This window comes from Apodemus sylvaticus, chromosome 1, assembly GCF_947179515.1.
Source record: "Apodemus sylvaticus chromosome 1, mApoSyl1.1, whole genome shotgun sequence".
NCBI classification, from domain to species: Eukaryota; Metazoa; Chordata; class Mammalia; order Rodentia; family Muridae; genus Apodemus; species Apodemus sylvaticus.
In genome coordinates this window covers 65,964,284-65,989,140 of record NC_067472.1, presented here as the reverse complement: position 1 = coordinate 65,989,140, position 24,857 = coordinate 65,964,284, and the positions used below count along the sequence as shown (strand labels likewise).

The following is a 24,857-nucleotide window of genomic DNA, read 5'->3' as shown; positions in this document are numbered from 1 at the left end:
TGAAGAGCAGCTGTCCTTGAGAAGGTCGGGGCTGTCAGGTACGCTCATGTGGAGTCCCGCATGGTGCTCTCAGCTCTCGGCTCCACTCAGCTCCTACCTGGACCATTTTCCTTAGCCAAAGAGTTTTCTGTACTGTTTATTTCAGTACAAGTCAGCTGCTGCTGATTCTCTCAGCCTTTGTTTGTCTGAACAAGTTCCTTGTTCTCATTTTTGAAAGCTGCGTTTATTGGGAATGAATGGGAGCTTGTCAGTTCCCTCACTGCTTCAAGGACACCATGTCATTGTCTTCTGTGTTTCATTGTTTCCGACCAGAACCTAGCCCTTGTGTGCATCTTCATCTTCTTGTGGATAATGTGCTTTCCCGGCTGCTGCTCGCTTTTATCTCCATCTACCTTGTTTGTAGCAGCTCGCTTTGCTGTGTTCTGGTTTAATACTGTTTAGTTTGGACTGTGCACCTATAGGTTTGACCAAGTTTGGAGAACATTAGTGCACCCTCTGTCCACAGATGCTGCTTTTCTCTTTGCCCCCTCCTCCCTCGCCCTGATTCCGTGTTGCCCAGAAAGGCTTGGCCATCCACATGGCGTGGGAGCTCCTACTGCCTTGCTTTGCAGGGATGCCCGCTCTCAGTCCATCCTGTGAGATCCTGATTCTCGTCTGTCCGCACCAGAAGCTCCTGGCTTCTGTACGTTCCTATTTTCCTTTAGGGCTCATCTTTATATTTACCATTTTAACATTCTTTTCTGTTAATCCTATTGTACTTTGCTCCTTTCTGGGCCTGGATCTGTTGGTACCTTGTTTTAGAAAAACTATGGCCCTGATGTTTATCCTTCCCGTGTCAGGTAGCCTTTTACTCACATGTGTCTGGAGGAAGGCAGCGTGTGCTGTGTCCTATGTGTGGAGGTCTTACAGTAACTTAAAAGAGTCAGTTCCTTTCCTCTGCCTAGTGTGTCTTGGGGATTGTGTTCAAGCCATCATTACACATCAGGCATTTGACACCAAATGTGCCTGGTGCTCAGGGTTGGCACCCTGTCATCTCTTCCCCCACCTCAACTCCTTATGACCTCAACTCAGTCAGTGCTCGGGGTTGGTGCCCAGGCATCTCTTTCTCTGTTTTTCACACCTCTGTTAAGATCTATGGCTGCCAGCAGCAGTACCTGGGGGTCCACTGGAGTCTACCCAGGCTCATCTGCGGCCTCTCTTTTCTAGACTTATGGTTTCCCTTGAGGTCCTTCCCTAACATAGGTACTTTTGGGTCCTATGCTGTGCCTGCTTCTCACCAGCAGCAGAGAAGGAATGGGCTTTGTCCCACATGCTGGGCTAGATGTGCAGTAGGTACTTCTTCTCTAACCAACCTAGAGATGATGGTAAAATCAACTGTTAGGGCTTTGACCATAGAAAGGGATGGTGAGAGACGCAGTGAGGTTCTGCCACATTGGCTGATGAGCATGGGCTACTGTCTCCTTTAAGGAAATGCTAGTCACTGTCACTGTCTGCACTGTGGGGCTGCCAGAGAGAGCAGCAGGCTCTGGAAGTCACCTACACATGGTGTGTAGCCTAAGTGAGTCCCAGGTTTCCCATCAGCATCTTATCCCCAGGAGGCCTCACGGTGTAGGCATCTCACAGGCCTGAGCAGAGACCAGAGACTGCTATGGGGCTACTCTCCGTGCTAAAGACACAAAGTGGACTTTAGTTTCCACTGTGGCTATCACCAATTTTCCCCTCGTTCCTCCTCCCCTCCCTCCTGCTTTGCCCATTTAGGAGCTGTGTGGGTCGCAGGGTGATGCAAAAAACAGTTTTAACCTTGGCCTCGTGGCTAGGAGTGCACCTGCGGGAAGGTGAGAGCCTTCGCTTACTCTGCTCACTCTTCCCCTTCCAGGGAACTACTCTCCAGTGATGCAATGAAAGAATACAACAGGGCTCGTGTCTACCTGGATGAAAACTACAAGTCACAGGAACACTTCACGGTGAGTCATTTTTAAGCTATGGCATGAATCCCAGGCCAAGGGAACCTGAAACTTGGCTGTTCCCGAAGAGTACTGAGTCAGTGTGCATGCCCTGTCACAGCACAGTGTGACTGTCCTAAATGAAAAGCTTCTCATGTTCTGTTGACTGTTGCATGGTCTGAGTCCTCCCCCGGCCCCCCAGCCTGGCAGAGCTGGTGGCCGAGGCTTAAGAGTATGTTTCATTGCTGGCTCAGAGACAGCCTGGGCAGGAGCTGGGGTGGGGGTGGCCAGTGCAGGGAGGCTGGCCTTGAGATGTATGACAGAAGAGGAGGATCCAGGGTCTCCAGGGTGGCGTAGGAGAGAGATTGAACTGGAGGCCGGGCTACTCAGTGCCCTACTCCTGGGCTTGGCAGTCACTTTGTAAGCCCTGAGCAGGCCTTTAGAGGTAGACCTGCTTCAGATCAGGTGTGCCTTACAGTGGTATAGAATAGAGCCTATGCCAACATGATAGGAACTGTCCCTCTTCTATAAGTGTGCTGTGTCATAGCTGCTTTAGGAAGTAGGAGGCACTGGGATGGGCTAGGAACTATGGAGAAATGTTTGTAACTGTTGCTTTGGAGTATGGTGTCTCAAGCTCTGGGGTACCCAGGTCTTCAGGGATTCCGTTAGTGTTCTGTGCTTTCTGCCCTGATGCCTTTTACTTTGCCTTCTTGCATGTTGTCACATTCGTAGGTGCTACTTCTCTTCTCCATTAGGGGAGATCTAGCAGTGATCCTCATCTGTCAGCCCACTTCTGCCAAGGGCCACCCTGAGCAGCCACCTGGCTTGGCTTCTGTCAGAGTATATGGAGAGATATAGCAAGGGTGTGTGTGTGTCATGGTGGGCAGAACAGCACATGGCTTCTGCCCTGCATTGTGTGTGTGTGTGTGTGTGTGTGTGTGTGTGTGTGTGTGTGTGAGAGAGAGAGGGGGGGGGGAGGGGCTGACTTTGGGGTTGTCCTTGGGCTAGAGAACCCCTGTCAAGGTTTCAGTCTCTGGGTTTGGAGCACCCAGTACCAGGTACTTTCTAGACTCTCAAAGACATTTTCTCCAAACCCATCTCCCACCCACCCACTTTCAGAGTGTCCTTCCTCTAGCTCTGTGCTGCTCAGAATACAATCCTCCTGCTTCACCCTCATCTTCCCTTTGCTGCTTCTGCTCCTTCTTCCTCTCAGCTCTTTCCTTCTCATAAAAGGCCTCTCCCTTTAGCCTTCTGGGTTTCCTCTGCCAAGACCCAACTTCTTATCTTCTTAAGGCAGGCTTATACAGATGAAAAAGACAGGCGGTGTCAGTGAAGATGGACATCAGACTGGACACACCAGAAGGGAAGAGGGTAAATTGAGGGGAGGCAGTGGGAACTGCTAGAAATGAAAACAGCCTAGAAAGGGTCACTCTGAGATGACATCATGTGGCCTGGCACCATGTCCCTAGGGCCTTCCAGAGGGCAGAGGGAACAGAGACTCTTAGAAAAACAGTGGCTAAGGGTTTCCACGATTTCACAAAGCTTACACACTCTTAAATCTGATCATGGTAGTGGGATTTCCAGCAGAGAATCCAGATGGAATCTCAGTGAGGTCCGTCATCATCAGACCCTGGGCACCGGTGCTGCAGAAGGCTCAGCAGCAGCAGCAGCAGCAGCAGCAGCAGCAGCAGCAGCAGTGTTCCTGCCTTCCTTCCCTCCCTCCATTAAGGCCTTGCTCCACCAAGGCATCATCTGTAGGAAGGCTCTTCTCTCCACAACTCCCCTTTAAATCTATAGACACAGTGACCCGGAAGCACAGGGGAGGGGAGGATAAACCCCCCACGCACAGACAGGGCTGGTCTGACACTGCAGGAGCCGTCATAGCTGGCCGACAGAGGAAGAAGGCCCCTGTCTGAGGGAAGAGCATGGCGTGTGGTAGATCTGCTTTGCTTTGTTCCCCTCTGCTTGTCAAGCAGTTATTACCTTGGCATTCCTGCTCTGGTACCCAGTCTCTCTTCAACCACAGCGTGCTATGAAGAGCCTTTATGTCTGATTGAAAGGTGACGATCAAGGGCTCTCCATGTCTGTCTGGAGTCATTGTAGGTAGCAGAGAGTAGAGGTCACTCACCCCAGATTGTAACTACAGTGGCCCTGGGTCTTTGAGCACCATCTACTTCACAGCCCTTCACTGTGTTTCTTGGTGTGTTATGGCTTTTAGTGAGAGTTTTAGGATGTCCTGGTAGGAAGGACCTCAACCCTTGGAGTCCTGAACATAGCTGGCAGCAACTGGCAGCTAGGTGGCCATCCTCCCGCCTAGCCTAGTACCCTGTAGCTTCAGACAGAGAAATTTAATCTTTGTAAGATTGATGGTATCAGCTGAGTGTTTTTAGCTGAGTCTGGTTCAAATAATAGGCCATTAATTGAAAAAGGAAATTGAGATGAATTTATCTTATACATAAATGCTGTCATGGCCATTAATGGGGATCAGAAAATAGTGGCCTGTTTCCAGAAAGCTGCTGAACTGAATGAACTGCACCTGCTGTATGAGCTGACTGTGGGGGTGCTTGTTGGGGTGGGGTGGGAGATCCTGGTGATGGGGTAGACTGCTAGCTTAAGATCTGCTGCCTCTGTTGCTGGTAATGCTCCAGGGCTTAGAATAGGAGAATTGCAAATGGTCTTTGCTGCCAGGAGGTGGCACCAGTGCGGCACATGCAGCCATGTGGCTCCCTGCAGGGATGTCTTCTAAGAAGATTTTCATCCTGAAATGGGAGCATTAAGTTCTGTGTGCTTACTGTGGCTAACATGTTTGTCTATTGATGTGAGATGGATGTCTTCTGTCTGTGCTGTACAGAAACCATGAAAATGGCCTCTCGATGGCTTTGTCACTGCTCCTTGTGAGTTTACATGGAAAGTTATTTATTAGAAGTCTCGGTCTTCAGCCATTCTGCCCGACTGGCATGTTAGGTGGCTACCACTGGAAATTCTGGGTCCCCATCCTATTCCTCGTGTTGGAATATTTCCATTTGAACAGAGGATGTTGGCCTTGGGCCAACAGAATGGCTAATTGTGACTCACAGGAGAGGGCAGGAGTGAGCGTACTGTGTCCTAGAGCACTGAGTACCTGACTTTCCTCCCTGGGACAGGTTACCTTGGTTGGATTAGCTTGTTTTTGTTTACTCTTTTTCCCCAGGATTGCCCATACAGGCCCCTGTCACATGTTTAGAGTCACTGAATGAACTTGTCTCCTGACAGACCATTGGAGGGCTAGGAGTGTAAGGGAAATGTGAATACCCACAATCCTTGTGGATGGCATGGGGGAAGGCAGCAGCACCTTGGAGAGAGAGTGACAGTCATGAACAGAAGGGTCAGAGGCTGTGGGTGAGTGTGTTTAATTTCAGGGACTGGGTAAGTTCCTGGTCCAGTTTTGAGGAGAACTCAGTGAGGTGTGAGGGAATCATAGGGACTGGGGGGCCAGAAGCCAAAGTGCAGCTGAGAAAGGGCTCCCCAGGAGGATTTATAGGGAGGCAGAGGCTACATTTCTCTCCATGCCATGTTTCCACGTCAGTACTGAAAACAGGGGTACAGCATCCAGGTAGGAAGGCCCTGGGTACTGTGCAGTGTGTGGAGGCTGGCATTGTTGAGACCGAAGCAGAGATGGCTCTGAGGGCTTTAGCATCCAGAGAATGGTTTGTATTTTCCATGTGTTAGTGTCCTGGTCAGGTGCCACCAGTTTAAACATCAGTGAGGCAAGTAAGCATGAAGCTCTTCTGTTGAGGTGCTGTGGCTGCCTGTAGTGGAACTAAAAGAGCAAAAGATGTGCCCCGCAAGTGTCCGCAGCCCACCACACTGTTCTGTCCTTCTTACTCTGGGGCCCAGAGTCCTCACTGGCTCTTTTCGATCAACTCCTCTTTACGTATCTCCTGGGTCAGGAATGGAGGTACAGTAACATGGGACTCATCCTCCTGGGGACTGCATCATTGCTGTTGGGCCCTAGAATGTCAGATACCCAAGGCGTGCTCCTGAGTGGATGGACATCTGCATCCTCTGTAGTCTGGGGCAGTCATTGCCACTCTGCAGGCCCTGCTGTCAGCTCACCTGTGACTTCTGTGACCTTTGCACTGTGACCTTTGCACTGGCTTGCTTGCTTGCTTCTTGCTTCCCTTCTCAAACACCTGTGCCCTCTTCCTGTCGGCTATCTGGCTTCCAGCGTGCATGCTCGTCTACTGGTGGTATCTTAGCGAGGGCCACTCCGCACTGCCAGAGACTGGCTCAGTGAGGACAGGGGTTCTACCACTTGGTATAGAGGCACACAACATGTTGGGAGAGAGTTGGTGGGAATGGCCCCCATGAGCCATTCATGTTGGTAGAAAAGTCATGGGTAAAATCAGTGTAAGGCTTGGCGTGTATCATGAGACTGTACCCTTATAAGAACACTGATTTTAGCAAAACGATGAAACCCCCTGACCTTTTCAAAGGTGGAGCCACAGTGCAGTTGGGGTTTTGTTGGATGGTGCCAGGATTACTTATTCTCAGGGTAGTCCTCTTGGCCTGCCAGATGAGATAGACCCAAGACGGAGGATCCTTGAAGAAGAGCCCTAGCTGGAAGCTGAGCTCTGTGCTATGTGGATTACATGATAGAAAGATGACCTTGGGCTGGCATGAGTGGAAACCAGAGTTCAGGGGACCCAGAAAAGAGAGGGGGGGGCAAGCCCACCTGGCACTTGAATTGCTTCCTGGATTTATGTCTCTTGCCTCCAGTGTTGGAGATGGACTTTGAAGGCTACTCCCCAGGACTCTCGGCATCACAGTGTGGCACAGTTGAGTTTCACAGTAAGCCAGCCATGCAGATTGGACACTGAGGAACTACCTGGGTGAAGTTTTCCAAGTCTGCGCTAGTGTCTATTGATCAGACACTCTAGCAGCATGGAAATCATGTGCCTGATTTAGCCAGCCACTCGGAGGAGCATAGAAAACACATCGCTTACCTCCCGACAAGCTGGCGCATCAATAAGGGTGCGTGAGATAACGGCTTCCTTGTACTCTTGCTTCAGAATGGCAAAGTAAGGAAGAGACTGAAAATTTATTTTCATATAATTCCTCCGCTGTCTTGTTTTGCTGCTGAAGGGATGCATTTCAACATGGATGTTCACCAGTGCTTTGCGGGCTGCTCACCTGGTCCAGGAAGCCAGAGGCTGTGTTCTCTGTCGTGGGCTTCAGACATGACCTGGTCCACATCCTTAGACAGCCACATCCTCTCATCCCATTCTGGTGACTTGATATCTGAAGTTCTGGTGCCTGAATAGGGGATCCAAAGCCCAGGTCTAGGGCTATGGTCCTTGTCTAGCTATAGAGCCAACCACGGGTGGCTTCTCGAAGATGCAGCTATTTTAATAGCATTCCTATTGGGAACTAGAAAGGTAATAGGTTTCTTGGTTTTGCTTTTGCCGATACCCAGAGGAGAGGGCACTGAACCTTGGAGATGGTATGACTTGGCTAAAGCTCTTGTTTCTGGAGTAAAGGGCCAGGGTGCAGGAGGGACTACTCCCTTTCCGTGGCCAGGGAATTCTTCACCAGCTAGGGGGAATTTGGAGGAGTCATACCTTACTAATGACTTATTGTTGGAAAGACTGTTGCTATGTAGCATAGCTCCTGAGAGGTCTGAAAAGGCTTAGCTTACTGTCATAGGACCCCAGGGATAGAGCTGTGCCATTGGGGCAGTTAACAAAAGGCAGCATCTGTAAGTTTCTTAGTGCCATCCTCTGTCTGGACCTGGGCTTGCCCATATTCTGCCTCAGGTCAGGGAAGGAGGCTGGATAGCTGGAGATAGAACATTCCTGGAGCTGGCACATGCTTCTTAAGGTACAGGTGCCTGGAGAAAATCTCTCATGCTGTACTGTTGGTGGCAGGCATGGGTGTGGTGTCTGGGTGGGTAATGCCGGTAGTGCTTGGGATGCTTAAGGGAATTCTAGCCTCATCTGTTCCCGTAGGAATCTTATTCATAAGCAGCCTATGCAGTGGATAATGGGAGTTGAATGGGGTCCTGGGCAGGCCAGAGACTGGAGATTCCAGTGATCTGTCTGATTCAGAGACAATAGCAGGCTAGGGGTGGCTCCAGTAGGCAAAGTCTATCTCTTAGGTTCAGGGACAGCTCTGTCAATGCAAAAGTCCTGCTGTCTGCTTATGCAAGGCTCTTGCTTGGCAGAAGGCCTCAGATCTGCCAGTTGGAATCGCCTAGATATCTGGATGCTGCTCACATGTGGGCTGGTAGGTTCTTTTCTGCCCTCGTACAAGGCCAGGGTCTCTTTCTTTACTTTCTCCTCTCTGTAGCTATCAGCACTATTGGGAATAGGTGTTTCTCAAAGGAATAAGCCAGAACACTTAGGCATAAGACATGGGACTGCTATCGCCTGGGTGTCCTGGGTTTTCCTGGGCTCTGGAATTTATTTGCAGAGTGTGAGGTAGAGTTGGGTGGGGATAGTTAAGTTAGGGTTAGGGAGACCGTGAGGTGCTGAAGACTGACAAGGGGCTGTCACACATTTGTCCTGCCTGGTGTGATGTCCACATTTGCCCCCGTCCCCTGAGTGTACTCAGGAGGCTCCTGTCCTGCGTGGTCTGACTGCCCCAGCAGAAGCCCTGGTGCTGAGGGCAAGACTGAGGAGTGGAGGCTGCCCTTCGCAGAAGACCCCTTCCCACTGCTCTGTGTGTGTTCCCTCCCTGCTTTCTCCTAAATAAGGGGTTGGGGGGAATTTGTGGGAAATTAATGGAGTTGGCTGATGTTCTTTGATCTGAGGAAGAGGAGGGAAAGGCAGATGCATTTATGATGAGGGCCTAATCTTGGCCAGTAGTGGCCCCCTCCGCACTGGGCCCTTCCTTCTCCTCACCCGAGGCCTGATGAAGTGAGAGGAGCAAGATTGGTTTTTTGAGGGCACCGGGTGCCCTGCGCTCAGTTAAATCATGGCTGTCTGCACCCCTGTCGGGTGATGACCTGCCCTCCTGCCTCAGTACCATGGCCCTTCGGGATGTGATGATGTGCGGCCGCAGCAGCCGGGCCGCAGTGAAGGTGAAACTGTCGTATCGATCTTTTTAGCACTAAAATATGAGCCACTTTACGCCGCTCCCCGCTGCTGTGATGTGAAAAATAATAACTCGGATCCAAATTAAAAATATTGATCCCTGGAAGGTGTTGAAAGTAAATAAACACCTTCCGAAGTTTTCGGGTCAGCCGAGGAATGGTATTCAGCAATAAATGTGTCGGCACGTCACAGTCAGGGTTCTTGATCTGTTTTTCCTCTGAATTGATTTTTCATTATTTACTTCCTAAAAGTGTTGGAATTTGGTCCTCTACCGTTAAATCCCAGTGTTTGGGCAAATGATTTCTTTGGGGCTTATGAGGTGCTCCTAACCCACTCCCTCATTGATTGATTGATTTTTGACTCAATGAGCTTGCAGTCTACGCTTTATTTAGGACTTCCATCATAATTTTTTATACATTTAGGCTTGACTTTTTTATTTCCTTGTAACAGATGAGCTGACATTGGGCTATCAAAGTGGGGGAAACAATTGCCACGAGGTTAATTTTGTTGCAGGCTCCATGCATCCTGAGGAGATGTGAGGCTTTTTCTGGCTACAGCTCAGGCCCTGAAGGGAGTCTGGCTAGCCCAGGACATATGTTTAGAACAGGCTAAGCCTCATGTCTCCAGGAGGGGTGCTGCCTGTAAGGACTGCAGGGTTTGCAAGCGGCTAACTCTGGTTCTCATGAGCTCAAGGACAAGCTGAGATATGTCTCTTAAGAAATTTTCCTCCAGAAGGCAACTGAGACACATGTCCCCACCAGGCATGGCAGAGAGCAGAGGTGCAGGCGCTAGGCACCACACGGGGGAACAGAGGGGCAGGCGCTAGGCACCACACGGGGGAACAGAAGGGCAGGCACTAGGCACCACACGGGGGAACAGAAGGGCAGGCACTAGGCACCACACGGGGGAACAGTGGGAGACTCGAGTTGACCCCTCCTCACTGGGTCTTCCTGGGTGAGGGCATGACCATGTGACGCATCCTGCTATCTTTTGGAGTGAGAGTTCCTACCACTCTCTAACATCCCGAAGGGGTTGCCTTGACTGTCAAAGCTGCCTGCAGAGAAGAGGTAACCGCGTTCTCCAGCAGCTTCAGTAAAAGCCCAGTACTTTCTGCCATCAGCTTCTCATGCTTCTTGTTCTGTGTGCTGGCAGACTCAGTGTGCCAGTGTGCCCCTGCAGGCATTTGGGAGATGTGCCTCCATGGACATTGGGAAGACCCATATTTACTTATTGGACATCAAATAGATGCCCAACATAATTCCTAGCTATGCCAGTGTGAGTATCCTTCAGAACCAGACATACCCTTGTGGGCATCTGTAGTCTTGATGTACCCAGGTGAGCATGGGGCAAACCCAGATGTGCCTCAATGGGCATCAAATAGATGCAGATGTGCCCTTGTGGGTGTTCACTAGATTCAAACTTCAAGGTACCTCTGCAAATGTTGAGGACCCCCCAGATTTGTCCCTGTGGATGTTGAGGACCCCAGATGTGCCTCTCTGAGTGTCATCAGATCTTGGTATGTTCCCATTCATGGCAGGGGGCCCTAATGTGTCTTAGGAGTGTTAGGTCAAAATGTGCCTCTGAGGTCACTAGGAGACTCAGCTGTGGGCCTGTACATAGGACTCCTTGTCAGCCAGGAGAAGCAGTTGCCTGTGTCCCTGTGTGCTGTCTACTTTCTGATAGAGGAGTGTGTGGCAGAGAGCTGTAGTAACATGACACTCATGCCAGAGCTTTCATCTGCTTAGCCACAGGCGTGTGAGTGCTCATGAGCCATGGCTATCCCTGCCTCTCCATTGTCACTCATTTAGACCCAAGAGCATCAGGAACAAGAGGTTGGGATATGGTTTATGGATTTGGGACAGGGAGGGAATGTCACAAGCATTCTTGGAAGGCTCAGTACTGGACGGAGGGATGGGCCCACAGCTTGGTGAACCTATTTCATTGAACCTTGGTAAACTCCTTGGTTGAAGCTATAGCCTCTTACAAGGGTGAGGTAACTGATCAGACCAGCCATGTTGCCTACTTGCCGTGGTCTTAAGGTAAGAATACTTACTCTGTCCTGTTAGGGAACATTGACTGAGGAGGAAGAGGTGGCAATGGCTGCCTGGCATGCAGGATATGGTATATGTCCTCAACACCCCCCCCAGTGTTATTCTCCCCCAGGTGTGGTATTGTGGAGATACCACCAATCTACCAATACCAGGTTTGGAATAGGAGATGGCCAGAACATATACATGGTTGCTCCCCTGAAATAATGTGGTGACTGCTAGGTGACACTCACTTCCTGAATGTCAGTTCCCATGACTAACTAGATGGGAATGTTGCGTTTTCTTGTGGGACTGTTCTTTGCTGGGCATTGGTGCTCAACTCACCTCTGGCAGTAATCAGACAAAAGTCTCAGAGGGAGGTGCACATTCCCTGTGCCACAGAGAGGCTCATCAAATGACCACACAGAGGAATTTGCAACACCGCCACCCATCTCCTTGTAGAACGGAGAGGCCAGGCGCATGGGTTTGCTTCTCAGCAACCACAGTCTGCCAGGCTCAGTCAAGATCTCAGACCCGCTTCCTGGACCTAAGAATGAGGTATAGCCAGATTGTTAGCCCTGGAAAACCAGGGTGTGCTTCTGTGTGTTCAGTCTGTTGCTGGCTTGAGACACAAGGATGACTACCCTGGCTTCTGCCCTCAGGACCTGTGTTCTGGGCTGTTGAACATAGAGGGAGTGGTTGAGACAATGGCCGAGGCTCTGGGAATCCATTAGGATGAGGAGCTGCTGAAGAATCATATTACAAAGGACATGGATGTATCAGTGTGGAGTGTTGTTTCCCTACTTCGCTTGGCTAATGGACCCCCTCTGCCCCCTACAAGGGGTTTTCTGTTCCAGACAGTTCAGTAAGGGCTGTGTAGAGCACACCTGAAGGCCCGAAGTCTCCACTGACCTTGAAGCTTCAACACTTGCCTGTAGCCAGCTGCATCGGTCAGTCCTACTGGCCAGTCAGTCACTCCACCAGAGCTAGCTGGGCTCCTGTGGTGTCAATTTGTGTGCCATGCTGGATGCAGTAGCTGACATCCCAGGTTGACAGCATTGTGCAAGCTCTAGTGAGCTGGACCACACTAGGAGATGCCAGGCAGGCAGTGTTCACACTCTGGAAGTTGCCAAGGAGCCCTTAGTGGCCAGCGTTGCCTGAGCTGGGTCCTTGCAGCTACTGAGCTCTAGCCTGTCCTTAGCAGAAGTAGAGCCAAGGGAAATTTAGTAACCCACCCAGAGCACAGCACAGTGGAAGCCTGTATTTTCACTTGGGCTCCAGAGTTAACTACATATAACATGTACTATGTTACATAATACATGTAAGGGAACAGATGCTTAAGCCAACACACAAGGACATATAGGAAGCACATGGCATTCAGGGAGAAGATGTTGCATCAAGCAGCACAGGAAGGGGCTCCCAAAACTGGCACATAGAATATCTGACCATGATTGACAGGGAGAGAGGAAGTCAGAGTTTTACCATGCTTAGAGCATCAAAGAAGGAAGTAGAGTGCGACCAGGTAGTCAGAGGGGACAGCTGTAAGATTTGGGGGGACATGGTAGGCACATTCATCTGTGAACAGGTTGGTTATTACCAATTTAAAGACCTATATGATCTAGCCCTAAATTCATATTGAAGTGAATTCACAGAGTAGACTAGCAATAGTGACACAACCCAGTTTGTTGTTATTTTTCTTGACTTTGGTCTTCTACCTTTCAAAAAAGAGATGCATGGTCAGACCTAGGAGGGTGGAGAACAGGGGGAACTCCAGTATCCTAGTGGGATGTGGCAACCAGATGGAATGTGGCCAGTCCTATAAACGAAGCTGTGTTTCAGTCTTTTCCACATGTCCTCTGCCCCTCCATCCAGCCCACTCCATGGCCCTAAGGGCACACTTTTATCTTTCAGGTTGTGGTTTGAGAATCCAACCCAGAGACAAACACAAACTATTTGAGGTATAGGATCAACTTGAACTGAGTGCTTTGGAATAATGAGAGCGAGGTTCCTTCAGTGAGCCACCAGGGTGCAGTGCTCTCACGAGCGACCAGGACTGAGTTTGTTAACACTGAAGTACTTTATTTAGGTCATTGACATCTTGTCCTGTGTCCAATGGCTTGCAAGCTATCAACTTGCAAATGATTCTCTTGGAAGCTGAAATTTATATAACTTTACCCTTTATAATAGCACCAAAGTATGAACTACTCAGGACTGTCTTAGGTCAGTGCCATCGAAGACCTGCATCCTGAGAACCTTCCCATGCAGCTTATACAAATCAATGAGACCTGAGTACGTGGAGCTGTACCAGGCTCGGGGAATGCTCAATGATATTGATGTATCATCTGTTCTACCAAGATTGACATGATGCTTCGGTGTGATTCTAATCAATATTGGAACAGAGTTTTTGTAGAAATCAAAAATCTGTACTTAAGTTTTATATGGAAGTGTAAAGGGCTTACAGTGGCCTCAACAACATTGACAGAGGACAGTTGAGGGTTCATCTTGCCTAATCAAGACTTCCTATAAACCTGCAGTGGTCAAGATGATGGAGTGTGAGTATAAACCCAGAAAAACAGGCCGAGGGCTAGAAAGGAGACTCTGGAAATCGACTGGGTTAGGCTGACCTCAGTTCTGGCTTCTGATCCTGAGGGCTGGGACTACAAGCCATACCACCTTTGATCTTGACAGAGGTGTCCAGGATGTTCAGCCATAAGGTATGATGCAGCTAAGGGAAGAGTGGCCCTTAGCTGACCACTTGCTGTGAAGAAAGCCCAGCTTTCACCAGAGACTATGGAAACTGATTTCCATGCGCTTACAAACCTGAGGAGAAGTAATCACAGAACTTGGCAAGTAGGAAGTATTGGAAGGCGGTCATCATCCTCAAATGAAACATTTGTTTGGTTGCAAAAGTAGAAGTAGCTCACAGCCTATGAGACAACATTTGCAAAACATGTGAAGAATTTTACTTGAAGTTATAAATAACTGTTTCTGATCAATAAAAGTAGGGCAGAGGACCTGGTTTTTAAACATGTGGGGCATGGGGATCTGAACAGACTTGTCAGTAAGACACAGACATGGCAGGTGAGGGTAGAAGATGCTCACCTGCTGGCCACAAGGGCAGTGTCTCGTCCCTGAGTGTCCCTTCAAAAAGTACCCTGCCTTCCAGCACCAAGTGTCTTCCCTGCAGTGTGCTGACAGTGTCCGATTTACAAATGAGGAAACCTCCTCACATCTGGACTCTGGGCTGCTTCTGGGGCCAGGCTCCAATTATAGGTGGACGCATGTGTCACAGAAGGCGTAAAGCATAAAATAAAGCCTCCCGTTTCACACTGCACCTGTGCCTGGTCCTGTAGGAGTGGATCTCAACTTTCCTAATGCTGTGGCCCTTTAATACAGTTCCTCACATCTTAGTGACCCCAAACTATAAAATTAGTTTTGTTGTTATTTCCTAACTAAGTTTTCTCCTGTTGTGAATCATAATGTAAACATCTGCTTTCCAGTGGTCTTAGGCAATCCCGGTGAGAGGGTTGTTTGGTCCCCTCCCTGAAAGGAGCCTCACTCCACAGCTTGAGAACCACTGTACTTCACTGTCTTCTGTAGGAGAGCACATGGTATGAGGACTAGGGAGGAGCCTCATCTGAGGGCAGTGAGGAACATGGGCCCTGCTGACCTCTAGCCACAGCCATGGGCCCCAGCCAATTGTGACACCTGATTCTGTGACCTTGCTTGTCCCCCCAGGTGTCCTCTACTTCCAAAACTATGGACACTGTGTCTGCAGTAAGGCAGACTCTGTGGTTACTGTACCCAAAGCCTGCATGGCCTGTGTTTGCAGTCATGGCTTCTATCTGTCTTGGCCATCCTTCCTAATCCCGTAGGTCACTTGCTGGTGGTGGCTGTGTCAGTCAGCTGTGAGTCTGGGGCCCTGGTTTCTGTGGGCAGGAGGGCAGTGGGAATGGGGAACCTGTGCCTGACATGGACACAAAGGCAGTATGGGGTAGAGTGATGCAGGCTCATGCCCCCAGCCTGCTGATCCAGGCCAGCCTGACCATTTCCCACCTCAGGCCCCCTTTGTCTCGTGCTCTCTGGTGAGAGATCCCTAACAGGTCTCTGGTGAAGCTGAGCCAGGTGCCTAGTGGCGGCAGATCCATCAGGCTGTAGACAGGCATGATCGAGAGCCATGCCACTTGAGCCTAGGAAACAAATACACTGCAGGAAATGTATTGGTGAACAAACTGAAAGATTGTAAAGCTCTTAAGGACTTTGATGCTTGTTAGCATTTTTTGACAGAAAATCACTGAAGCAGTAGACATAAAAAAAAATAGACCTGGTGCTCACAGTGTAGCTGCTCGTTCTATTTATTTAGCCTCAAGTGACGTCTCACTAGAGTCCCCTGTGAGCCTAGTCCTGCTTGTCTAGACTCTTCCTGGGACTTGCAGCAAGCCTGACCTCTGCCTCACGTATGCATTGGTCTTCTTGAGATGTTTTTACGCTGCTGATAGAGATCAAGCCATCACACATAGCAGTGACAAATTTGACCTTAGATACAGGAGCCTGAATCCTGAGTCCTTGTCCTCCAGGAGCCCAGTGTGCAGGGCCTCCTCCAGTGGAGCATGCTTTAGGGCCTTTTCTCCTGTGACCTCAAAGGTTTTCATGTAGATGATAGCTGTGCCTCCTGTGGTGGGCCCAAGGTCGCAGTCTCTGCGTGTGTGGCTTCAGTGACTAGGTCTCTGCACTCTTATCAAGCCCTCAGCCACATTCTTCTCTGTAGCTCAGTGCCTAGCATCTGGCCTGGCACCAGCCTGTCTAATATATTTCTTTAAAATCACTGGAGAGGGTCTGTGAGCCAGGTGACCAAGATGCAGGGGTGGGCACAGTGATTGTTTGGTGTAACCCATGTTTGCAGAGTTGTACCCTGCTGACCATGAGGTGGTAGGCAGGGTCAGGTTTGCTGAGCAGTATCTGGTTACTGGGTAGCCTCCAGGCCCCAGGCATGTATGTAGGTATGTAGGTCAGTGTGATGTCTATAGGGCGTGGTGGCTAAGGTTATGGTCGTGGCTCTTTATACGTAGTCCTCAGCTGTTTTAGATTCCTGTCCCTTAGACTTGCTACTTGTTGCTCTACAGTCTTAAACAGAGTCCTGTTTATAGAAAGACGATGACCCAGGACATGGATCATGGCTTCTGCGCCTGGGCTCTCACTCTCCACTTGGTCCTGCCAAGGGACATTTTCATCTTGTTTGAGAGAACTCAGTTCCCTAGAAGGGAGAAACTGTATGGTTAGAGGTTGTCCCTCCTTTTTAAAAACCGTGGCAAATGGGTGGCTGGGTGGGTACCCTAACCCCCCAAGAGTGAGCATAACCTGCCTGGCATGGCCTCACATGGCCAGGCCCACCTCTGCAGATGCTCCTTGTTCTTACAAAGGCTGCAGAGGAATGCCAGGTCGCCATCAGCAGAAAGCATCCTCTCAGATGTCTCAGGGCACTGCAGTGCCACCAGGACACAGGCAGCCACTCCTGACAGTCATGAAAATATCCTGCCCAGCAAAGCCAGCTTCCCTGTGTTCGTGTCTGTTGCATTTTGTAAAAAGATCTTAGATTTTTCTTCTCTTTTTAAAAATCTCTCTCTCTCTCTTGTCTCTCTGTCTCTATCTCCCTGTCTCTGTCTGTCTCTGTCTCTCTGTGTGTGTCTCTGTCAGTCTGTCAGTTTGTGTGCAGATGACTGTGCGCATATAGAGCTTAGGAAACAACTGTCAGGAGCTGGTTCTCTCCTGCCACCCTTTGGGTCCAGGGATCAGACTCAGGGATCAGTGCTGAAACCACTGAGCTTCTCGCTAGTACAATTTCTCAGTTTACACAAGGCAAGGTGCTGGTGAAAGTTGAAGGAATTTTCTGTGTAACTTTCCTCCTGGTCTCATTACATTTTTTAAAAACCAAATATCTGAAGGTCTGGCTTCTACTCAGCTGTCTCCATAGCATGAGAAGATCTCCCAGATGGTAACTTTTTCCTCTAGTTCTTGTCTGAGGACTTTGGGAAGTTGTTACATGCAGTAGAAAAGGAGACCTATCTGAACAGAGTCTTGCATTTTTACTCATCTTAAAACTGATTTCTACCAGTGATGTTTAGAGGGGGACATGAACTTGTGGACCCCAAGGTTTTATATGCAGGGTTAAGAAAATGATGGAGTCCTTTGATGTAGGGGCATGTGAAAGCTAACTGTGCATCCCTTGCTGCAGAATGTTTGAACTTAGATGGCTTCAGTATGTGCCCTTTCCATCCGGCTCTAACGTAGATCGGGGCCTGCAGTTATCTGCATAGGTCTGAAAGGTTGACCTTCAGTGTGCAAACATCTCTCAAACGGAAATTGTTACACTTTGCTCTTCATCTTGAATGTTTGGTTGTCAATTTTTACTGCTGAAACAATGAATAAAGCCCACTGATGTCACTGTGCCTGAGGCAGCCCCAGCCCTCAGGCGGAAAGTGCTGGTGTGGGGAGCTCCAGGCACCCCATCCCTGATGTGCACGTGGCTGTGAGAATCAGAGCAGAGTGCTGATTTTTTTCCCCTTAATTTTCTTTGTATTAATGTCCCCATTGTCTACCCAGAAAGAAGATGCCTGGCTTCTGGTTCCTGAGCTGGAACTGAGCAGTAGGGTTGGCCAGGCAGTTCTGGTGCATGGCTGATGAGTTTTATGTATCTCTTTATGAGTCCAGCAATGTAAGGATAACACAGCTTGTCTCATAAATGTTGCTGAACAGCCTGGGACAGCAAGCGCTTGCATGTGACCCGGATTGTCTAAGCCGCAGTCCCTTTGGGTTGGAGCAAGTCTCTTTAATAAATGTTGGCTGTCCTTCCAACCATCATAATTATTTAAAGGGTTTTCAAAAGAGAGAGGACAAATCAAATCAGGCCATTGCTGCCTTATCCCATTGTGGAGGTAAGTGTATTTGTAAAACGTGGGCCTTGTTAGAGTCTCCTCCCAGTTTTCATCTATTATCACAATAATTGAGTTTGTAGCTGGAATTAAATTCATCAAATTGTGTTATCCTCTTTAGAAATTGGATAGGCACCCTGGCAGGGCGAGGCAGAAGTTAATCCGCTTTGCTAAAGCCTCCAGTGGCACCGTGCAGCAGGGTGAGGAGGCTCGGGCGGGTGTCTTCCTGTCACCTCAGACACGGTGTGATTTCTCCTCGATCCCCAGTGCAAATAATGACATTTGAATCGAGCATTAACAGGCTTAATTACTTTAAAATTGTCATTTTAATTTACACTGATATAGTATTGATCATACAAGCAGAGATTAAGCTGTTCAGCGGAGCGGATGATGGGGAATTAAACATTAAAGGGTCCTCGAGGGGCTGTGCACACTGCCTGGCGTGCGCCGGAAGAGGGATGATAGTTCTTAGTAATGAACTGGCGGCATGCGAGGACATGAATCTTGGGCTCCTGGAAAAGGGGAAATAATGGGGTTTGGGACGCATTTGCAGGTTATTCATTCGCTGCCATGCGCCAGTTCTCCAGTGATTCATCCGCCTCACCGGCGTTTATTTATCCAGCAGCTTCCGGAGCTCTGACCTTTTGCTAAGTACACTGAGCATAAGTTAGAGTGGAGATTTTTCAGGTGCAACTTTTTCATCAGTGTTTGTTATTTTTTCTTATTTCCAATTGACATCCCACAGAGTGACTCCTGGTTTTCGAATGTCCTCACATCTGCAGGCCCTTGGTGAGGGCAAGGCATATGGGGGAAGGCGGAGGTGGGGGGCGGGAAGGTGTCCCCTGCACTGCTGTTGACATTTCAAGGGTAGCCCAGATTTTAGTCTCTCATCCCTGTGTTTAGACAGATAGCACGAGGTGTCACGCCTGTGCCATGGATGGTAGCCCTTTGCCCTATATCCCAGTCTTTAAGTTTTCTTGAGCAGACTTGTTGCTGTAACTATTTAGATGCTGCTAGGTAGGGACTACATACGAGAAGAAAGAAGGCATTTCTTTCTCAGAAGCAGAGGCATCTCACAGATTTCTTCGGCTAAAATGAGAACCCATCAAATCTTTTAACCTCAGAAGGGTCTACTTTTCTTAGGTTACATCATAAAAACTTAAGTGATTGATTTTTATGTTCACCAGGGAGTGATGAAATTCTTGGTCCCTATCCATAATAGCTTTATTTTAAACCATGGGCTGGAGATTTAATTAAAGTATAATCAGGGAACTGAAAGAGTGCTGATGTTTCTTCTCAAGGTGGGCATGAGTGTGCATGGGACGTTGGAAGGGCTCATTATTGTAAGCGTTTACCGGATGTTAGCGGGCTCATCATTGTGAGTGTGGACAGGTACTGGGTCACATTGTTGCAGTGTACAGGAGGTACCAGAGGCCTCCTTACTGCTGGTGTGCCAGAGTCTGGACAGTCTCATTACTGCACGTATGTGTGTGTGTGGGGGTGGTGCAAGAAGGGTTCCTCACCTGGAAACCTTCCCTCTTCAGAAGTTAAGGACTTGTCACACAGCTTAGTGGTTGTAGCCCCTTTTGCTTGCACTTGTGATTTGTTGATTTCTATGGCCTTTCAGAGTACTTCTACGAACCTACATGACTCCTGGCAGCTACTATCCACTGAGCACAACACCTGCTGGGTGTTGTTTTCAACCCTTGGCCATTGTCACCTAGAGCAAAATTAGGATGCTGAGCATAAAGTAATGTGTAGCACTGGCTAGCAAATTTCAGGCAAGTGGCCCACTGATGGTGCCAGTATACTAAGCCCCCCTGTGTCCCCTTTGAACTGGAATATGAGCTGCATACATACTCTTCACTGTATAACTTAAGAATTAACAGTAACAGGGAGTAAAAGGGAGTTAGTTATAAGACCCATTTTATAATCCAGAATAAGACTCAGAGGCCCCGAGGGACTGGCAGCTAGGTGTGAATGGGTTAGCCTTTTCTCAGTTCTTTTCTCCTTCCATTGTTGGGTTATGACCAGCATCCCACATTGCAGAGCACTCTACACCAGTAAGAGCAGACTGGTAAGGCTCAGAGGGAAGGGGCCATGGAGTGTACTTCTCTACTCTGGCTACATAGCTGCCTCCGTGCTGGAGGCCAGTGTGGTCCCTATAATGTGATTGGGGCCCAGAACTTAATTCTAGAAGAGCTGGTTCTGTCATGCTCTTTCTCTACTCCTTTGTCTTCTTTGTGTGTGTACCCTAACTTTGTGTTAGATTGTAGAGGCTCAGTGTAGTTATTAGGGAGCAGCTGTGTGCTTCAGTTCCTAGCCTGGCAGAAACTCAGCCCACTCCACCTGAGGAGCTTCCATGCTCTTCAGGGCTCCACCACATTCTGATCTTTATGTGGTGGCCCCATCTTGTTATCCATAGCTCACCTCTCCCTCCCCTGTGTTTCCTCTGGCTCTGTCTAATACTGTACTGCAAGGAGTCCCACTCTCAACACTGCAGTCCCGCCAGATTCTCTGGGCCTGCATGTCTTGCCCTTCCTCAGCCCTTTCTTCTCTCCAACCTCTACTTCTTCCCCTGGTCATAACTCTCTTCCAGAAAAATCTCTTCCTCTCTGCCTCCACCAAAACCTAGCTGTCCAACCTTCTGAAATAAAATTTCCACCGTAACCTGACCCTCTGTGTCATCAGAATTCCATGTCACCTGCCATCCTTCTCCCCCAGGCTTGTAGTCCCTCACCTGTAAGACAGGCAGTAAGAAAGGACTCAGTTGGCCTCCAACCCAGAGCAGTCGCAACCCTGAGGCCAAGTCGCAGTCAGGTGTTTGCCCCTGACTCAGCTGTGGCCTCCCAGGAGGCCCTGCAGTGGTGCATCCCTGGGGTCACCCTTCCTCCTTGACCTGTACTTCCCTGCTTTTTTCCTGACATTCTGGCACTGCCTCATTCTTTAAATGAGAATGACAGGCACGTGTGAGGTCAGGACAGTGGTGCTGAGTCTGGGAAGTGCAAACAGCAGATCCGCTTGCTTGCTGGGTGTCACTTTTCCTTGGTCTTTGTCAGTAAGGTCTAATTTATAACAAGGCCATTAGTGGGAGATAGCTTGTTTTGGACATCTTTCCCGTAAGAGTTCTTCGTGATTTGCCTCAAAAAAGAGGTAAAGGTCTCCTTGTGGATGGTTAAAGCACCAGGTCCTTCTGCCTGCATTACCAGAGAAGGGACAAAGTATTCTAGGCCCCCTTTTCCTCTGGGGTGGCCTTGGTTCTTTCTTTCTGGTTGGGACAGAGGTCATGGTTTGGATCTGGAGAGGCATGTCTAGTGGGGGGACTGAAAGCACTAAGATCTCACCCCTGCTGTGGAGCTGGGGAGCCCCCTTGGCTAGCAGCTTTCTACGCTGGGCCTTTGTATCCTGGCATCATCTGACTCACCTTTGTATGTCCTTCTGTGTCAAAGAAATAGGTTCAGAAGAGGTGACATTGCTGACAGGAGCATTGGGCCCTATAGGCTCATGACACCAGCCCATGATGCTGGTGCTTGGTAATTATGGGAATATGAGGAATTGGGTGCTGGTCTCACCTTCCCTGTGTTGTAGAAAGGAACACAGAGTTTTAATAGCTTGATGAGTCCCAGAAGAGGCTGGCACAGGATTACACAGGAGTCCTCCCACTGGGCCTGTGTTGTATGCTCAGGAACAAGATAGGGTGGAGTAATTCCAGCCAATGAAACTGTCAGCTAGGGGCTGCCCTGTCACATATTTATATCATCGGAGCTTGAGGGCAGGCTCCTGTCTACCTGACAGCAACCTTCTCTGTGCAGGCGGCAGGAGGGGAGCCTTGTGTCATAATTTCGCTCACTCGCCAGACTTGCCACTCTGTTTCTGTCACCTCTGTCACTTTTCTGTGTGGACAGTGTGGGCTCAGTGGGTGAGATCAACTCCAGATCTTTAAAGTCAAACAGATTTTACACTTGCTTTGCATTTACTGGGAACTGCAGGGACAAAAACATCCTCTGTGAAGTACAAATAGGACAGAAGGAAATACCACGTGGGGCATGCCCCATCCAGCGCGCACACATCATGGAGCATGCGTGGCCCAGGGTTGTCAGGTGTAAGAAGAGCCCAGGGAAGACGCAGAGAGAGGGGATGCAAGGATAGAGAGACTGTTTTAAATTATTATTTATTTATCTGTTTATTTATTTTTGTATTACCTGCATATATGTGTATGTACCGCATGTGTGCCTGGTGCCTGAAGAACCAGAAGAAGGGGCTGGAACTAGAGTTAAAGGCGTTGCCATAAGGGAACAAACAGAGCAAGCAGTGTTTTCTCATCAGCTCTGCCTCCAGGTTCCCGCCCTGCTAGAGCTCCTGTCCTGACTTCCTTCATTAATGGACTGCACGGTGGAAGTGGAAGAGAAACACTTTCCTCCCCACGTTGCTTATGTTCATGGTGTTTTATCACAACAGAAACCCTTAGACTATAGTGCAGGACATAATCCAGGCTAGCCTGGGCTACATAGCAAGATTCTGCTCTCAAAAATCAAAGAGAGGGGACAATTAAGGTGAGAAAGACATCTTACTCAAATGAAATCAGAAAGGACTTGTGGCCATCAGACCCACTGAAGAGATGATAGATGTTGATGGTTGCTCTTGAGACAACCACCCAAGTGAAGGAGGGAGGGAGGATGGAGAGGGGTGAGATGGGAAATGTGGGGCTGTTTAAGTGAGAGAGAAGGTCCATCACAGAGGACAGGAGCAAGTGCGTTCTCACTTCAAGGCCTGGGAGCCTGAGAAGAGTGACAGCCAAGAAATGTCAGATCTGGATGGAGTTTGGCCACTGGATGGAGTTGGATCACTCACGTATATCCTTGGAAGAATCGTACCACAGTAGCATTTCACTGTAGCTTGGAACTAAGTTAAATGAGTTGAAACAGAAGTAGAAGGCAGTTTTCCAATATAATTGAAATTCAAAAATCAATTAAAGCCTTCCTTCAGTGTTCTCTGTGTCCTGCACTTTGCTAATGGCAGGAGGTATTTTGTAAACAAGTCTTGCTTGGTGCTGGCCTCTCTTAAAGTGCATTGTGCTTTAATTATCCTATATCCATAATGCACATAACTGGGATTGTAATTGAAAAGCTAATGATTTTTAGAAGCCAAAAGAGAAGTCAGGGCTGTAACAGTGATGTAAACTCATCATATAATTTAATTACCATGAAGGTCTATTGATTGACTTCTGAAACCATTCAGATATAGAAAAAGAATAACTTAATAAATCTAATAATTAAAACTAGATGTTATTTTAAGTTGATTTTTATATTATTATCAAAACTCAGTCTGCAAACTATATATTATCAAAAAAAAAAAGTCTAGGTTACATAGGCTCTAAGTCTGAGAGGAAGGCACCTTAGGCATACCAGTGAAGGTCTAGGTGCCTGCACGGAAGCCCCATCTCACCTAGTGATGTCTTCATTAACTATGGAGAAAGCCTCAGGGTTGGCATCCTTTCTCATCACGGCACAGTACACTGCATGAATTCTGTAAGACTGCACTCCCGTGTCCACACACCTCTTTCTACAGTGAAACCAACAGCAGGACTCAGCCCCCCAGGATACCATGAAATTGGGCCAAGCGCGTAACTGTTGACATTGCCTCAGTTCTGCTGTGGTACTTTGTCCAGCTTTGGTGTTCACTTGATGTCTTCAATCACCTGTCCTGGGAAGCACTGCCCATGCTCAGCTGCAGGACATAGTGAGGTCCTGTCCTAGGGAGCACCGTCTATACTCAGCTGCAGGTCGGAGTGGAGGACCTGTCCTCCCCGGTCTTCCTTTTACTATTCAGTTTTCTGACTTTAGTTGTTGTCCAGCCCCTCTGATATCTCAAAGGGAGCGTGAAGAGACAGTTAACCATGCATGGTCAAAGTGGTTCAGAATTCAGACTGACCACGGATTTGGCTGCCTGCATCACTACTGGCTTCTATATTCTGGGAGCTTATGCTTTGTCTCCAGTGATCTTAGCATGGTGGTCACATTGTACACCTGTGCTCACCCCCTGGCTCACCCATAGGTCACAACCTATTCTTGGCTTCCCCTCTGATCCCTTCTTGTCCCTGTTGGCCGCTCTGTGCCCCCTACTTCTTATCCTTTACCCTCCCCTTGTTCCTCTGTCTAGCAAGTTCTCCTTCCTGCCTGACACTCATGGGACTGGGACTTCATCCCTGCTCTCCTCCCCATCCACCCCCCACCCCAGTTCCTGTTGGTGGGTCCGTTGTTTTAGGACAGCACTATCCACATGCTCACACTCAGTGGCTACCCATGCCTATGATGTGACTGTGCTGGATAGTTTTGTGTCAATTTGACACAAACTAGAGTCATCAGAGAGGAGAGAGCCTCAGTTGAGGAAATGCCTCTATAAGATCTGGCCGTAGGGCATTTTCTTAGTTAGTGATTAATGGTGGGGGAAGGAACAGCTCATTATGGGTGGTGTCCTCTGGGCTGGTGGTCCTGTGTTTTATAAGAAAGCAGGCTGAGCAAGCCAGTGAGCAGCGCTCCTCCATGGCTTCTGCATCATCTCCTGCCTTCAGATCCCTGTCCTGCTTGAGTTCCTGTGCTGACTTCCTTTGATAGCAGTGATGTGGATTTGTAAGCTGAATAAACTCTTCCCTCTCCAAGTTGTTTATTGTGTTTGATCACAGCAATAGTAACCCTAACACGGAGCCAGCTTAACTGTTCCCCTCTGTTCCAGGTTTGGTGGTGCCCACTGTGGCTGCCAGGCTCTCTAGCTTGCCCCGGCTCCTTTTCATCTGCCTTTCATATACAGCTTAGGACCACCTGCCTAGGGATGGCATTGTCCACAGTGGACTTGTCCCTCCTGCCACAATTAACAAGAAAACGCGCC

At 48.9% G+C, this 24,857-nt stretch overlaps 1 protein-coding gene across 1 annotated transcript in view; it reads left to right on the top strand.

Annotated features, from left to right (window-relative positions):
• The window catches only part of Inpp5a (inositol polyphosphate-5-phosphatase A), a 184,800-nt gene that overhangs the window by 86,565 nt on the left and 73,378 nt on the right, over window positions 1–24,857 (top strand). The window contains exon 4 of the mRNA XM_052196265.1: window positions 1,877–1,964. Within this exon, the coding sequence (XP_052052225.1) occupies window positions 1,877–1,964 (88 nt within the window). The remainder of the gene's footprint in view (window positions 1–1,876; window positions 1,965–24,857) is intronic.